General features: G+C 34.5%; 1 protein-coding gene across 2 annotated transcripts in view; it reads left to right on the top strand.

Moving 5' to 3' along the window:
* Nucleotides 1-1,775: 1,775 nt before the first annotated feature.
* C5 (complement C5) overlaps nt 1,776-16,197 on the top strand; it is a 98,038-nt gene continuing 83,616 nt past the window's right edge. For both annotated transcript variants that reach the window (XM_070430818.1, XM_070430817.1), the window contains exons 1-5: nt 1,776-1,879; nt 5,448-5,640; nt 7,472-7,634; nt 7,918-7,988; nt 10,257-10,348. In XM_070430818.1, the coding sequence (XP_070286919.1) occupies nt 1,815-1,879; nt 5,448-5,640; nt 7,472-7,634; nt 7,918-7,988; nt 10,257-10,348 (584 nt within the window). In that variant the 5' untranslated portion in view covers nt 1,776-1,814. The remainder of the gene's footprint in view (nt 1,880-5,447; nt 5,641-7,471; nt 7,635-7,917; nt 7,989-10,256; nt 10,349-16,197) is intronic.

Raw genomic sequence — 16,197 nt, 5'->3', positions numbered from 1 at the left:
GGTGAACTCAAAGAAGAATAAGTAATTCAGCTTCTTGCTTGCAGTGAAGAATGGGAACACCGAAGCTGGAGAATCAAGTGGGACCCAGGTCAGGAGGTGGCCTTGTAAACTAAGTGAAGCCATTTGTGCTCAATCCTCAGCGTAGAATTGAGGTAGCATTAGCAGGAAGGTCGGCTGACCACCAAAGTTTCTGCCAGACCTAGCTTCTCCTCTTTTAGAGATGCAGATTTGTATAAAAGCCAAAGACTCCCCAAAGGTCAACATTTTTAGAATGTAAAGAAGAATTCATCTCAGCCATGTTTAAAAGGCAGGCAGAAATTTTAAACACTGGTGAGAACCTGTAAATTGTTGAACTTTGGTTCTATTAAGGATCTTTGAGATTCATCATTTTAAAAAAAGTTTTCTATTTGAGAAACCAATATCGTCACTATTCACTTTATAATACAAGCAAAAAACTTGCGCTTAGCATACATATATCATCTATGATGATTTAAGTGTTCTCACTTTATCCTAATATCTTTTCCCGAAAATGACGGCAAGAGTACTTTGTTTGTTTTAACTTGACCTATCTTTCACAACCCAGTTTAATCATTTCACAGGTATTCTTTTGAAACAAATGGGCTAGATGATCAGACAATAGTGGCATATTTTTACCATTTTAGTAATATATGCAAGAAACACCTTTAGTGATATTTGTATATCAAATTTCCTTTGTGTGTCTTTTTTCCCTAATGAATTCAGTATTAAAGGATTTATAAAATAGAACCTTATTAATTCAAAGCAAGGAATGCTAATGTGACCATAAAACATCTGAATTACAGAATAATGTTTAGAGAAATTTGTTTTATTATTTTAAAATAGAGTACTTACTATGTACTAAAATAGAAATGATTGCTAATATAAGGAAGGTAGTGAATTAAAAGTTTTATAGTGAACATAAAATATCATAATATCTTAAAGATAAAATTGTATTTCATTCTAAATTAATTACTAGACTTCTTTGTTATAGGAAGCTTTGTTTTTCCTGAACTCTTACATTAAGATCCTCACTGGAAGATTTAACCTGAGGTTGTGTTTTGTTTTGTTTTTTTAAAGAAAGATATTCTGTGTCTGAATGGGTATAAATTTTGTATTTGTGGTGTACAAATTAATAGATATTGAAGGATATTCATTCCCTACTAAATACTAAAGTCTTTGACTGGCTACTTATTTCCTAAAAATGATGTTGGCCTGCTCAACGTGGCATTTCCATTGCCCATCACAATCTTTCCTCCACCTAATGTTCAGCTTCTTTTCTAGACTGGGATAGCCCAAAGAACTATTCCATAAATTTCCTTTGCAGATTCAGCTTATCATTAGGCCATTCCCAATTCTAACAACAGTATTGCTCAGGACTTCTCTAAAAAGACCACTCAGTGAGCCCTGTCTAAACCAGGTGCTCACAGATGATGTAATGGCAGAGCAATTACCCTGGCCAAAAGAGGAAAGGCCAAGGGCAGTGTGATTGACTTACTAGTTTCTAGCTTTAAGCCATTCATTGCAGTGCCAAACTCCCATGTTAGAATCCCTTTCTTTGTATTAATTAAAATAAAATCTCTAGGTGTAAATCCCTATGAAGTATCGCCTACTTTTATACCTGGGCATTAAAGGTTGCTTCAGTTCTGATTTTATTTTTCCAACTTAGAAGTCTTTCTTTCTTATATTAATAATTAACCAGTAAACTAATTTACTCAAATTCTTTTAGCAAGGTTTATTTAAAAGGAGAGTAACTTCAAGAAAAAGGTTATACCCATGGTTTACTGCTGTCTCCAGCCATGGGTCTTTGGGGCATACTTTGTTTTTTAATCTTCCTGGGGAAAAGTTGGGGACAGGAACAAACGTAAGTAAAAGGACCTATCTTGATTTTCAATGCATCTTAGTTGTGATGAGTGAAAAATAAAATCAGTTAACTTTGTTAATTCAAAAATTACTTTCTACTTTTGAGAATACCAAGTGAATATTCTCATCTGAATAAAAAACTCATGGTAGTATTTTGATTTGATGAATAGCTAACAACATGACAGCTTTTACGGGATTGCTTTTTTTTAATTACATAAGTGATGATTTAAATTCACTTTGAAAAAGCACAAAATGACAAACTTTCTTGTCATTTATTGCTTGTTTATATTTGGTGCATTGTTTTCTAAATACTGTGCATAATTAAACGGGTTACTTGGGGGTTAATTCTAATACAGTGATTTGAAAAACTATTGTAATTATTTTTATATTTACGAGCTCATTCTTCACAATGGTTAGTGTTATTATTGAAATACTGTATATTTTAAACTATGTCTTAAAATAGTGATCCATATCTAGAAATAACATTATTGAAAAGGAACTGAGTATCTAATTGAACCTACTAATTTCACATATGAGGATAAGTGGCGACAGGGAAAGTGACTTACCAAAAGTCACTCTATTAAAGAGAGAAAGAAGCAGGACTAGTATTAAGGACTCCTCTTTACCATTTTAATTTTTTTCCAGTTTATCATAAATGTATAAATATGTAAACTATATTATGAATATAAATGTGTTCTTAGGATCTCATAAATCTGATTTCCTTGCATTGCTACAATCACCCCAGTACCTTTGGTATTTTTTATTTATTCGTTTTTGAAAGACAAGTGGCTGAAGTTCAAAGAGGTTGAGATTAAGTGGTAGAACTAGGACCAGGATTCTGAATTCTTCCTATACACTGTACTGGCCTTTAATAAGCATTGCCTTTCTTTCTCTTGAAAAAGTGAGAGTGTACCATTTACAACATGGTCATCAGTCAATTAAATTAATAAATTTATATACAGCTTGCATTTTAGTGGGAGAAGCAAATAATGAATGAACCAATGAATAAATGAATAAATAAGGTCAGGTGATTATTAATGCTATGAAGAAAGAAGTAAAGGAGAGTAATAGGATACAAAAATGATGAGGAACTATTTGAAAATGTAGACAGATAAGGTTCTTTTTAAAATTATTATTTTTTATTTTTTATTTTTTTCCGTCACCATTCTCTAAGGCACTCATACAGAACTTGAAGGAAGGGAACAGTCTTTGCAAATATCTCGGGAAAGAACATACCAGGTAGAGGCCAAACTGACATTTTTACCCCCCTGCAAGCTGAGTGGCCTGATCCTCTGCAACTATTGAAAGAAAATTTTAAAAGTGCAAAATTCTTTGGATTAGATTGTGCAACTGATAAATCAGTATAGACCAAAATCTGGAAAAATGGTGGTTCCAGAGCCATCTTTTACGGACTTGTAAACACTGAGTATTTTATGTTTCCCTACCCCTACCACATAGACAATTCAAAATTAAAACATAAAATACAAAATTTCTAAGAATACTGAAATTAAAATACATATTTTTTTCTAGATTTGCAAAGCTCTTGATAAATTCAGTGTAGTACAGCAATTGAAAGTGTTACTTCAGGAAACAGGCTGCTTGAGAACAATTCCAAATTCTATGACTTATTAGCTGTGTGACCTTGGGCAAGTTAATTATCAGTTTTCTCATCTGTAAAACAGAGATAATAATAAGACTTTTCTCAGACAGTGGTGGTAGCAATACAGTGAATTTACATATGTATAATATGCTTAAAAAGGTACTTAGCACATTGTAACATTTCTGTATATTTACCTTATTATCATCAAAGCTAAAATTTTCTTATTTTCCGATATTTCTGGGTAAGCACTTGGGGAAATCAGATGACGGTTGGAAGTCCGGAGATTCTTTTCTCTCGTTCATAATTTGACTGTAAATGGTTCCAAATTAGTTGTCATGTAGAACCGCCAGATGTTTAAAGGAGTTAATTGCCTCCAAATTAATTTCATTGTTACTAAACACTTGCTGATTTGAAAAGACTTTTTAAATGTCATAATTTTGACAAGAGCCTGCAATAATTCTGCCAGTTGAAGTGATGAGCTCTTAGATCTCAATCATTATCACCTTTTGGATTGAAACTCTTTTTTCTATGCAGTAGAATAAACACTTTTTTCTATGTAGTAGCTTTCGCTATTCAAACTATATACTTTGTGATATAATTAATAACCTGGTTTATATTTATAGGTTTTCTTTTAATAAACAATGAAAAAAATCACACATTAAAAAATTTATTTCAAAAACATATGATTCATATTCATTCTTGTATATATCACATGAAAAATAAAACTGAGGGAACAGCCTGGGGCTGTGAACAAAGCTTGTAACTTTGACCACAGTTTAACACAACAAGAGAGATCTGAATATAGTCTTTCATTCACATATAAGCCAGGTGACCTCAGTCAAATTAACCTCTTATCACTTGTAAAATAAGAAAACAATAGTATCTACGTCATTGGGTTGTTGTAAAGATGAAAAGAATCTATACTAATAAAAGGGTAATATGCTAATTAGAGCAGATGTCTTCCGGATGTCCTTCTGGACAAAGTCACGATGGTGGGGGTCGAGGCAGAGGCAGTTAGGGGCGATCAGGCTGGCAAGGAGAAAGCAGTTAGGGGCGATCAGGCCAGCAGGGGAGGGCAGTTAGGATCAGGCCTAAACCGGTAGCTGGACATCTCCTGAGGGGTCTTGGATTGGAGAGGGTGCAGGCCAGGCTTAGGGACCCCTCCCCTGCACAATTTCGTGCACCAGGCCTCTAGTTGTGTATAAAGTGCTAATACAGACACTCATATATGATAACTACTCAGTTACTGTTATCATTATTATTGTATGGTTGTGATTATTTGGTCTCTAAGGACTCTATAACTATTTGCATTTTCAAATGCATTCTCCCAAACTCACTTTTATTCTATCTTTTTAAAAAATCCACTCACTAGTATAATACCAGTACTTCTAAGATTACTTCCTTTCAAATAATTTAGTGAAATTAATGAATCTTAACATTTATTGAGTACTAAACATGCTAAGTGCTTTCATGTACATAGTCTCACTTCATCCTTACCTCAGCCTGGTAAAGAAGGTGATATTTTCACAGTTAAGTTATTTTTGTCTCAGAGAGGGTTAGTGACTTTAGCATGGTTACTCAGCCAGTAGGTGGCAGCACTGGAATTCAATCATTGGTAACTTGCTTTTTTCTGCTTTGGGCAAAAATAGTGACCCTATTTACATGTTCTAGTCAACACCATTAAGTCTTCCTTTGTTGCAGTAGCTCAAGAAGGTGCTATTACTACCTTCCTAAATGTTAACTAAATCTCCAGTGCTATTTTTCAAGTCCTGATTTCAAGCTATTTCTTTTTTGGAGACTATGCTGAAATGACCATAGATCACAAATAAATTTTAATTAAAAAATTATTTTTAAGTTGAGAAAATGTGCCTATTTTAAATTGAATATCTCAAGTGAGATGAAGAAATCAGAAGTATAACAATGTATGTCATATAGAGATACTGATCCTTCTCTTTTCCTGTTTCAACAGGTATGTCATATCAGCACCAAAAGTACTTCGTGTTGGAGCATCTGAAAATATTGTAATTCAAGTTTATGGATACACTGAAGCATTTGATGCAACAATCTCCATTAAAAGCTATCCAGATAAAAAAATTATTTATGCTTCAGCCTCTGTTACTTTATCCACAGAAAATAAATTCCAAAACTCTGCAATCTTAACAGTATGTATTTATCTTTTATTTTCTATAAACATGTAAAATATTCTCAATTAAATATGTTCAAAGTTTGAATATTGATAGCATAGAGATTTGATCTTTTATAACATTATATCTTTGTGTGATTATTAAATGATGTATGTCAATCACTAATGATAATATGAAGGAAACAGAAAATTCTAAATAGGAAAATAAAATTGTACTAATATGTAAATATTTGAAAATACATAGAAAATACTTATTATCTGTGAAAATTATCTTTAGAGAGAAATAGAGAAATATGATATGCATATTGATCTATAATGCATTGCCTACAGAAAGCCATAGATGCTATTGAACATTTGTTTGTTTAAATTCCAATACTATACAATTATAGTTTCCAAAATGAATAAATTATTGATAACTGAAGTAAATAGCTCTGATTGATAACCTATAGTTAGTAAAATAAAATAAAACCTTGATCAAATAACTTTTTTCCTATTAAGTTATTATAATATAGCTTGGCTAGAAAGGTGCTTTCAACTCATTTCTTATTAAAAATTCTGATAACTAAAAATAAATTTCCATACTTATTTATTTAGCAACATGAATAAATATAACCAAAATATTATTTTACAATAAAAATTCAAGAACCAGAAAAATAAAAGACTGCTAGGGCTCTGAGGTTCATTTATACCACTGTTTCTTAAAAGTGAGTTCTGTTTAAACAGTGCTAACTTAGTTAATTGGAAAGGAGATTAAGGTCGACAAATCATAAATATTGGTGCAAATTTTAAGCGTCTAATTTTATCTTAACATTATAATGTATCTTTATTTGCCAATTGTTTGATATTGTGCCAAGGCCTTTTCTTCATGTGCAAACCCATTGATTGGAATGCCAAATCTTATTTACTATGTGCCACACCTTTAATAAATCATCTTTGTTCCACAGTTTCTGTTTCTTTGAAGTGGACAAAGTACTTAAAGACACTTGCGAAGAACCTGAGTGCAGAATCTTAATAGCTTGTTACTGTTTTCCAAACTTTTTCAGTGCTCTCACATATGTAATTTCAAGCAGTTGATTTTAGTGATTAACTTATTCTATGTGTGAAGCCTAAGTTTTCAGAGAAGCACTTGTCTTTCTTTTATTACTTTTTATGTATTAAATTTGCATACCATGCAACGTAAAGTGGATAATTACAATTACTTACAAATATTGGAAAGCATGCAGCTCAACTGGTGGGAACAGAAGGATATAGATATAATACAAAGTGTCCAGACATCAGTGGGAATGTTGAAGGGAAGAAATGGAGACCATGAGCTAATCCAGCAAACTGATGAAGTGAAAAAGAGCTTCTATAGCCCTAGCCGTTTTGGCTCAGTGGATAGAGTGTCAACCTGCGGACTGAAGGTTCCTGGGTTTGATTATGGTCAAGGGCACATGCCTGGGTTGCGGGCTCAATCCTCAGTAGGGGACGTGCAGGAGGCATCCAACCAATGATTCTCTGTCATCATTCATATTTCTATTTCTCTCTCCCTCTTCCTTCCTCTCTGAAATCAGTAAAAATATATTTTAAAAACAAGAGAACTTCAATAGCTTAAATAGTTTTACTAAATGCATATAACATTTAGGAAACACTTCTAATTGCTTAAAACTAAATTTTGGTTATGATATTTAACACTGAAGGGCTTTGGGCAAAATTTATTTACTATTCTTTCTCCCCTACTGCTTTTAAAATGATTAAATACACATACTTATTTCTCCTTCTAATGAGATTACAGTGGTATTTAGAAAATCTGAATATTTTATAACCTTAAAACTATTATGTTCTTTTTTTAATCAACATTTCTGTTACAGATACAACCCAAACAGTTGCCTGGAGGACAAAACCTAGTTCCACATGTGTATTTGGATGTTTTATCAAAGCATTTTTCAAAATCAAAAAAAATGCCAATAACCTATGACAATGGATTTCTCTTCATTCAAACAGACAAACCTGTTTACACTCCAGAACAATCAGGTAGAGTTTAAGGTGCTTCTTCCCGTAGGGAGGAAAATTGACGCTACTTAGAGCTTTTTAACACTTGAAAATATGTGGATACAGGTTTTTAAAAGAAAAGACTCATTAATAATTTATATATCTGCAGACTAACTTTTTCTTTCTTTCAAAAATAGATTTTCGTGTATTAACCATGTATTGATTTATTTTAATGAGACATCTCTTTTAAGAATGATTATTGTTTAAAAAACTAAAATACCCTTGTGTTTAACAGAGTTTTTGATGCTATCAATTATTTTTACAGTAAAGGTTAGAGTTTATTCACTGAATGATGACTTGAAGCCAGCCAAAAGAGAAATTGTCTTAACTTTCATAGTAAGTATGTTATTTATTTAAATAATAATTTAACTCATTTATAGGATAAGATACATAATTTCATAACCCTACCCCAATGCCATATGAACTCATTCAGTGCTCAGTAAATGGTGACTGAACACTTTCTGTGAATATAACATTGTATGTCTATATCTCTAAAATTGGCATGTGTAAAGAAGCCATGAAAATGAAATCTCAACGATTTTAAACTAAATCATTTAAATATATACTTCATGATTTCTTTCTTTAAGAACATCAGCCAATCACTAAGAATTAATTGAATATCTATTATGAGATTTTTTATTTGTACAATTCAAGATAAAGAATTATAATCAATGAAATTTACATTTGAGGACTTTAGAGTTTAATAACTAACATACTAACACATGAAAAATAGTGCTAAATCATGAGGTAAAGATGAGCAGTTACCTATTAACAATATAGGTGTATTAGTAATGACCCTTCACTATAGGCTGCAGCACCTTTTCTCCTAATTGTACAATAGGACAAATGACACATAAACTCAGAGGGAAGACAAAATAGGGGTGAAATTGAAGGATGATGTAATCCTTTTCTGTAATTGAATACGTAAAGAAATCTTAAGCTGGGTTTTAATGACAGGAATAGCCATAGGTTTTTTTAAAATAATGAAGAACTTCCCATGGTAATATATAGCATGAATTTAGCTATGACAGTAAGAAATGGGGATAATACATAAACTGGCTGACTGATGTCAGAAGTCTGGAAGAGAACAAAGGAGAGGCAGTCAGCTCAAATACCCTTTTTCTGTCAGAAAATACTAGAGCATGTGGTCAGATGCTGTTTATTCTACCTTCTACCCCTCTCGGTGGTTGCACTTGAGTGATGTAGGATCCTGACACCACACAAGGAAGAATGGATGCCAGTTGTGCTGTGTAAGAGCTGTCCCAGGAAGACGGGATTGAGGAATTTGATCCTAGAGCAGTGGAGAGTCAGCATGCAGGTTGCCTGTCACTACTTGAGCCAATTAAGCAGAGACAGGATTGAATCGTATATGAGCGTTTTATTTTCCAATATTGCCGGCAACATGGGAGAGCAGTGGTCATCCACAGAAATCTGTTCCACACACCCCCTTTCCCTATAAACAAGTTGCTTATATTGGGTAGAAGGACAAAGATTAGGAATGGGTAAAATGGTTACAGATTACAGACAATGCAGGCTAGTGGTTACAAAGGGTAGGTGCTTCCAGGTGGTTACAGCCCAGGATTCCATTGTTTTGGCAACAAAATTGTTCATCTTTCCATGATGATAGGCAGTTCTCGGATAAGGAGAATGGACCACATTTCGAGTTCAACTCCCAGGTCCCGGGGCATACAACTCCCAGCCAGGTCAGAGTATGCTTTCTTTAATCAGAACGAAACAATCACAGTTAACAGAGCATGATTAATATTCTTTATAACTATAGCTATTCCCCACTATTCTATTTCTGCCCCTAAACAAAAATAGTACTTGAGAGAGATCATCTTAGAAGCACAGTGTACAATGGACTGCAGGGATAAAAATCAACCTAGAAGATATTTTGCCTCAATTCTAATTCTTTTTCAAAATGGACCTTTGCAACTCAAGAAAAAAAATACCTCAAAAATCCGACCATTAATTTCACAGTCATGGCATATAGTGGTAAATTTCTGGGTTAAGTTCAAAATGGACCTCTACATGTAGTCCAAAGAAAATAAGAAACCTCATTTAAATAATTTCCAAGCCCACACAGAAAAGGAAGCTTATGGGAAAGCTTTATGAAAACTTTAAAATTTGTTTAATTTGAATGTTTTATCAAGTTCAAAATGACCATACTGCAACTATAAAGTATCTAGCTACTAAATGTATTTTATAGATTTTGGTATCTATAAAGCCTATGAGTTCACATTTGATTAATTATAACATCAGTTATTTCTGTACTTTGTTTTTTTTAGTTATACTAGATAGAGTTGAATCTCATCTAAATAACTGAGACTAGGATACCTGGAAACTGATTTGTGTGTGTGTGTGTGTGTGTGTGTGTGTGTGTGTGTGTGTCAAGAGAGAGAGAAGGGGTCCAAGAAGAGAGAGGGACGTGGTTTAAATGAGCCATATTTGCCTTCCACACATTTAAATAATCTTTCTCCTTCATATTTAATTTGAAGGCATGGATATTTGTTAGTAAATATTTCTGTAGATCAAATATAATATAATCAGTTAATTTTTAAAATTCGGTTTATGTGCTTTGATGTTGTTTGTTTTTATTCAAAGGATCCTCAAGGATCAGGAGTTGACATTGTAGAAGAAAGTGATTATACTGGAATTATCTCTTTTCCTGACTTCAAGATTCCATCTAATCCTAGGTATTTTAAAATATTTGTTAATAAAAGTTTTCTTTAAAAAAACACATCTGGAACTTTTTTTTTTTTTTTTTTTTTAAATTGCAAGATTTTTTTTTTTTTTTCGCTAAAAGTATTACAAAGTGTATTACATAAGTGTCCTTTTTTCCCCCCCGCCCTTGACAGACCCCTGCCCTCCCTAACCCCCCAGTGTCTTATGTCCATTAGTTATGGTTATATGGATGCATACCAGTCCTTCGGTTGATCTCTTAATCCCCTCCCTCCTCCCCCCCAACCCTCCCTGGCCTTCCCACTGCAGTTTGACAATCAGTTTGAGGCAGCTCTGCCTCTGTATCTATTATTGTTCAAAAGTTTGTAATGGTCTTTATTATCCATGAATGAGTGAGATCATGTGGTATTTTTCCTTCATTGACTGGCTTATTTCACTTAGCATAATGCTCTCCAGTTCCATCCATGCTGTTGCAAATGGTAGGAATTCCTTCTTTTTTACAGCAGCATAGTATTCCATCGTGTAGATGTACCACAGCTTTCTAATCCATTCATCTACTGATGGGCACTTAGGCTGTTTCCAGATCTTAGCTATGGTGAATTGTGCTGCTATGAACATCGGGGTGCATATATCCTTTCTGATTGGTGTTTCTGGTTTCTTGGGATATATTCCTAGAAGTGGGATCACAGGGTCAAATGGGAGTTCCATTTCCAATTTTTTGAGGAACCTCCATACTGCCTTCCATAGTGGCTGCACCAGTCTGCATTCCCACCAGCAGTGCACAAGTGTTCCTTTTTCTCCACATCCTCTCCAGCACTTGTCGTTTGTTGATTTGTTGATGATGGCCATTCTGACAGGTGTGAGATGGTACCTCATTGTTGTTTTGATTTGCATCTCTCGGATGATTAGTGACTTTGAGCATGTTTTCATATGTCTCTTGGCTTTCTGAATGTCCTCTTTTGAAAGGTGTCTATTTAGATCCTTGGCCCATTTTTTGATTGGATTGTTTATCTTCTTTTTGTTAAGTTGTATGAGTTCCCTATAAATTTTGGAGATTAAGCCCTTATCAGATATGACGTTGGCAAATATGTTTTCCCACGAGGTGGGTTTTCTTGTTGTTTTGTTGATGGTTTCTTTTGCTGTGCAGAAGCTTTTTATTTTGATGTAGTCCCATTTGTTCAGTTTCTCTTTAGTTTCAACTGCCCTAGGAGCTGTATCAGTGAAGAAATTGTTTTGGCATATGTCTGAGATTTTGCTGCCTTTGTATTCTTCTAGAATTTTTATGGTTTCCTGTCGTACATTTAAGTCCTTTATCCATTTTGAGTTTATTCTTGTGTATGGTGTAAGTTGGTGGTCTAGTTTCATTTTCTTGCATATATCTGTCCAATTTTCCCAACACCATTTATTGAAGAGACTATCTTGGCTCCATTGTATGTTCATGCCTCCTTTGTCAAAAATTAATTGAGCATATTGGTTCGGGCTAATTTCTGGACTCTCTATTCTATTCCACTGATCTATATGTCTGTTCTTGTGCCAGTACCAGGCAGTTTTGAGAACAGTGGCTTTGTAATACAGCTTGATATCTGGCATTGAGATCCCACCTACTTTGTTTTTTCTCAGGATCGCTGCAGCTATTCGGGGTCTTTTTTTATTCCAGATGAATTTTTGGAGAGTTCATTCTAGATCCTTGAAGAAGGCCATTGGTATTTTAATGGGAAGTGCGTTGAATGTATAGATTGCTTTGGGTAATATGGACATTTTAATAATGTTGATTCTACCAATCCAAGAACATGGTATGTTCTTCCATCTGTTTATGTCTTCCTCTATTTTTTTTTTCAACGTCCTATAGTTTTCTGAGTAGAGGTCTTTTACCTCTTTAGTTAAGTTTATTCCTAGGTATCTTAATTTTTGGGGTGCGATGGTAAATGGGATTGTTTTTATAATCTCTCTTTCTGAAAGTTCACTATTGGTATATAGAAATGCCTCGGATTTCTTGGGGTTAATTTTGTATCCTGCTACATTGCCAAATTCATGTATTAAGTCTAGTAGTTTTTTGATGGAGTCTCTAGGGTTCTGTATGTATAATATCATGTCATCTGCAAATAAGGACAGTTTTACTTCCTCTTTTCCAATTTGGATGCCTTTTATTTCTTCTTCTTGTCTAATTGCAATGGCTAATACTTCCAGGACTATGTTGAACAGGAGTGGAGAGAGTGGACATCCCTGTCTTGTTCCTGTTCTTAGGGGAAATGGTGTTAGTTTTTGTCCATTGAGTATGATGTTGGCTGTGGGCCTGTCATATATGGCTTTTATTATGTTGAGGTATGATCCTTCTATTCCCACCTTGCTGAGAGTTTTTATCAAAAATGGGTGTTGGATTTTGTCAAATGCTTTTTCTGCATCAATTGATATGACCATGTGGTTTTTTTCTTTCAATTTGTTTATGTGATGTATCACGTTTATTGATTTACGGATGTTGTACCATCCTTGCATCCCTGGGATAAATCCTACTTGGTCATGGTGTATGATCCTTCTGATGTACTGCTGGATCCGATTTGCTAAGATTTTGTTGAGGATTTTGGCATCTATGTTCATGAGGGATATTGGCCTGTAATTCTCTTTCATTGTGTTGTCTTTACCTGGTTTTGGTATTAGGGTGATGCTAGCTTCATAAAATGTGTTTGGAAGTGTTCCATCCTCTTGGGCTTTTTGTAGTAATCTGAGGAGGATAGGTTTCAGTTCTTCCTTAAAAGTTTGGTAAAACTCCCCTGAGAAGCCGTCTGGTCCTGGGCTTTTGTTTGCTGGAAGCTTTTTGATGACTGCTTCAATTTCTTCCATCGTTATTGGCCTATTGAGATTTTTAGATTCTTCCTGATTGAGTTTTGGAATGTTGTATTTTTCTAGGAATTTGTCCATTTCCTCCAGGTTGTCTAGTTTGTTGGAGTAGAGTTGTCCGTAGTATTGTTTAACAATCATTTGTATTTCTTTGGGGTCTGTTGTTATTTCGCCTCTATCATTTCTGATTTGGTTTATTTGGGACCTCTCTCTTTGCTTCTTGGTGAGCCTGGCTAGGGGTTTGTCAATCTTGTTTATCCTTTCAAAGAACCAGCTCTTGGTTTCATTGATTTTCTGTATTGTTTTTTTGGTCTCTATTTCATTGATTTCTGCTCTAATCTTTATTATCTCCTTCCTTCTGCTCACTCTGGGCTTTTCTTGTTGCTCTCTTTCTAATTCTTTGAGTTGTAGAGTTAGATGATTAACTACCATTTTTTCTTGTTTTTTGAGGTAGGCCTGTAGAGCTATAAACTTCCCTCTCAGGACTGCTTTCATTGTGTCCCAGAGGTTTTGGATTGTTGTGTTTTCATTGTCATTAGTGTCCAGGATGTTTTTAATTTCTTCTTTGATGTCATCGGTAACCCAATCAATATTTAATAACATGCTATTCAGCTTCCAAGTGTTTGAGTATTTTGGGTTGTTTTTATTGTGGTTTATTTCTAACATTATGCCATCGTGGTCTGAGAAGATGCTTTTTATGATTTCAATCTTCTTGAATTTGTGGAGACTTTGCTTGTGACCCAATATGTGGTCTATTTTTGAATATGTCCCATGAGCACCTGAGAGGAATGTATATTCCGCAGCTGTGGGGTGAAGTGTTCTGAAGATGTCAATTAAGTCCATCTGATCTAGTGAGTCATTTAGGATTGCTGTTTCTTTGCTGAGTTTTTGTCTAGCGGATTTATCCAGTGATGTTAGTGGTGTATTAAAGTCCCCTACTATGATTGTATTGTTGTCGATCTCTCCCCTGATACCTTCCAGGAGTTTTCTTATGTATGTGGGTGCTCCTGCATTGGGTGCATATATGTTTATCAGGGTTATATCCTCTTGTTGTATTGATCCCTTTAGTATTATGAAGTGGCCTTCCTTATCTCTGGTTATGGCCTTCACTTTGAGGTCTATTTTGTCGGATATAAGTATTGCTACCCCAGCTTTTTTTTCATTTCCATTTGCCTGAAAGATATTTTTCCATCCCTTCACTTTCAGTCTGTGTGAGTCCCTTCTAATGAGGTGGGTCTCTTGTAGACAGCAAATGTATGGGTCGTGTTTTTTTATCCATTCAGCCACTCGATATCTTTTGATTGGACCATTTAGTCCATTTACATTTAAAGTTATTATTGAAAGGTGCTTGTTTGTAGCCATTTCTATTTTTTTGTGGCTGCTTTCTTTCTGGGCTTTTTATTTCTTCTTTTTACACCAGTCCCTTTAGCATTTCTTGCATTGCTGGCTTGGTGGTGATGAACTCCCTTAGCCTTTTTTTGTCTGTGAAGCTTCTTATTTCCCCTTCAATTTTGAATGATAGCCTTGCTGGATAGAGTATTCTTGGATTCAGTCCTTTGCTTTGCATCACTTTGTAGATTTCCGTCCATTCTTTTCTGGCCTGATGTGTTTCTGTTGAGAAATCGTTTGATAATCTGATGGGGGACCCTTTGTAGGTAACTCTCTGTTTCTCTCTTGCAGCCTTTAAGATTCTCTCTTTGTCTTGTACATTTGCCATCGTTATTATGACGTGTCTTGGTGTCGGTCTTTTGGGGTTCATCTTGCCTGGGACTCTCTGTATTTGTGTAACTTTTTTCTTCCCCATATCTGGGAAGTTTTCTGTCATTATTTCTTCAAATAGATTTTCTAATCCTTGCTGCTCTTCTTGTCCTTCTTGCAGCCCTATTATGCGTATGTTACTTCGTTTCATGTTGTCCTGAAGCTCCCTTAGGCTCTCCTCCTGTTTTTTAATTCTTTTCTCCAGTTGCTGTTCAGATTGAGCTTGTTTCTCTGCCTTATCTTCTAACTCACTAATTCGGTCTTCTGCTTCTTCTAGTCTGCTGTTGAAACTTTCCATGGTGTTTTTGATTGTAGCTATATCACTTTTCATTTCTTCCTGATTCTTGCATAGGTTGTTGATTTTTGGTGGTGAGGCAGATCACCAATCAAATGAAGCAACCTACTGTGAAAGAAATGAGGATATGCAAAATCTTTTAAAGAGTAATGAGAAGCTAGACTCAATTTCTAGGGGAGGGGAGAGGAGAATTTCCCAATACTTCTCATCAATCTGCTTTACACACAGAAATTAAACTTTGGAAGAGGAAAAAATAGACCCCAGGCTGGCTGGCTTTCTTTCTTTCTTTCTTTCTTTCTTTCTTTCTATCAAAACCATCAACCTTCCATCCTTTAAGAAAATCAAATAGACTATCAGTCTAAAAGGCTAGTGTGGTCCCGTGCCTTGCTCTGAAAGTTATAAATATATTACTATTTGTAGTCTTTTCTGCATAGACTATCATAGTTCAAGAGGGAGGATGTTCTTGGAGCTATTTCTCCCACTTGGCGTCATGTTAAAAGATTTAAGAATATGTTTAAACAGAATCAAATGTAAAAAATATTTAGTGAACACATTTCTAGTATGTGCAAAGTACAAGAGGAATGAGAGATATAAAATAGGAATGAAGAATCCACAGTTCCTGCCTTCAAGTTGTTTAGAGTAGGACAAATAAGATAGGTGCACCTATAAATGGCCAAATTACTTTAAAGTAAAAATCTTTTTATGGTAATTTTTGCTTTGTCCTCTAGAAGGTAGTTTACAGTTAATTTACTATACTGAAGATTATCTAGAAATTTGGATTAAATTGGGGAATTTAAATAATTTGGATAATTTTTAAATTGTATACTTTCTTGAAAATATTACATACTCTGTAGCACAGAACTGAACCTATTTTACAACTATTATCATTTCTCCAACTGTTATAATTTCTTCATCTTGTGCCATTTGCTCTGTGACAGATTATGTGTCAACCATGGTAGCTTCTCATGGCCAGTA

Source organism: Myotis yumanensis, unplaced genomic scaffold, assembly GCF_028538775.1.
Source record: "Myotis yumanensis isolate MYYU_CA2020_CCGP unplaced genomic scaffold, mMyoYum1.0.hap1 SCAF_12, whole genome shotgun sequence".
NCBI lineage: Eukaryota > Metazoa > Chordata > Mammalia > Chiroptera > Vespertilionidae > Myotis > Myotis yumanensis.
Note: the sequence above shows the minus strand (reverse complement) of the source record. Positions and strands in the feature narration are given on the sequence as shown.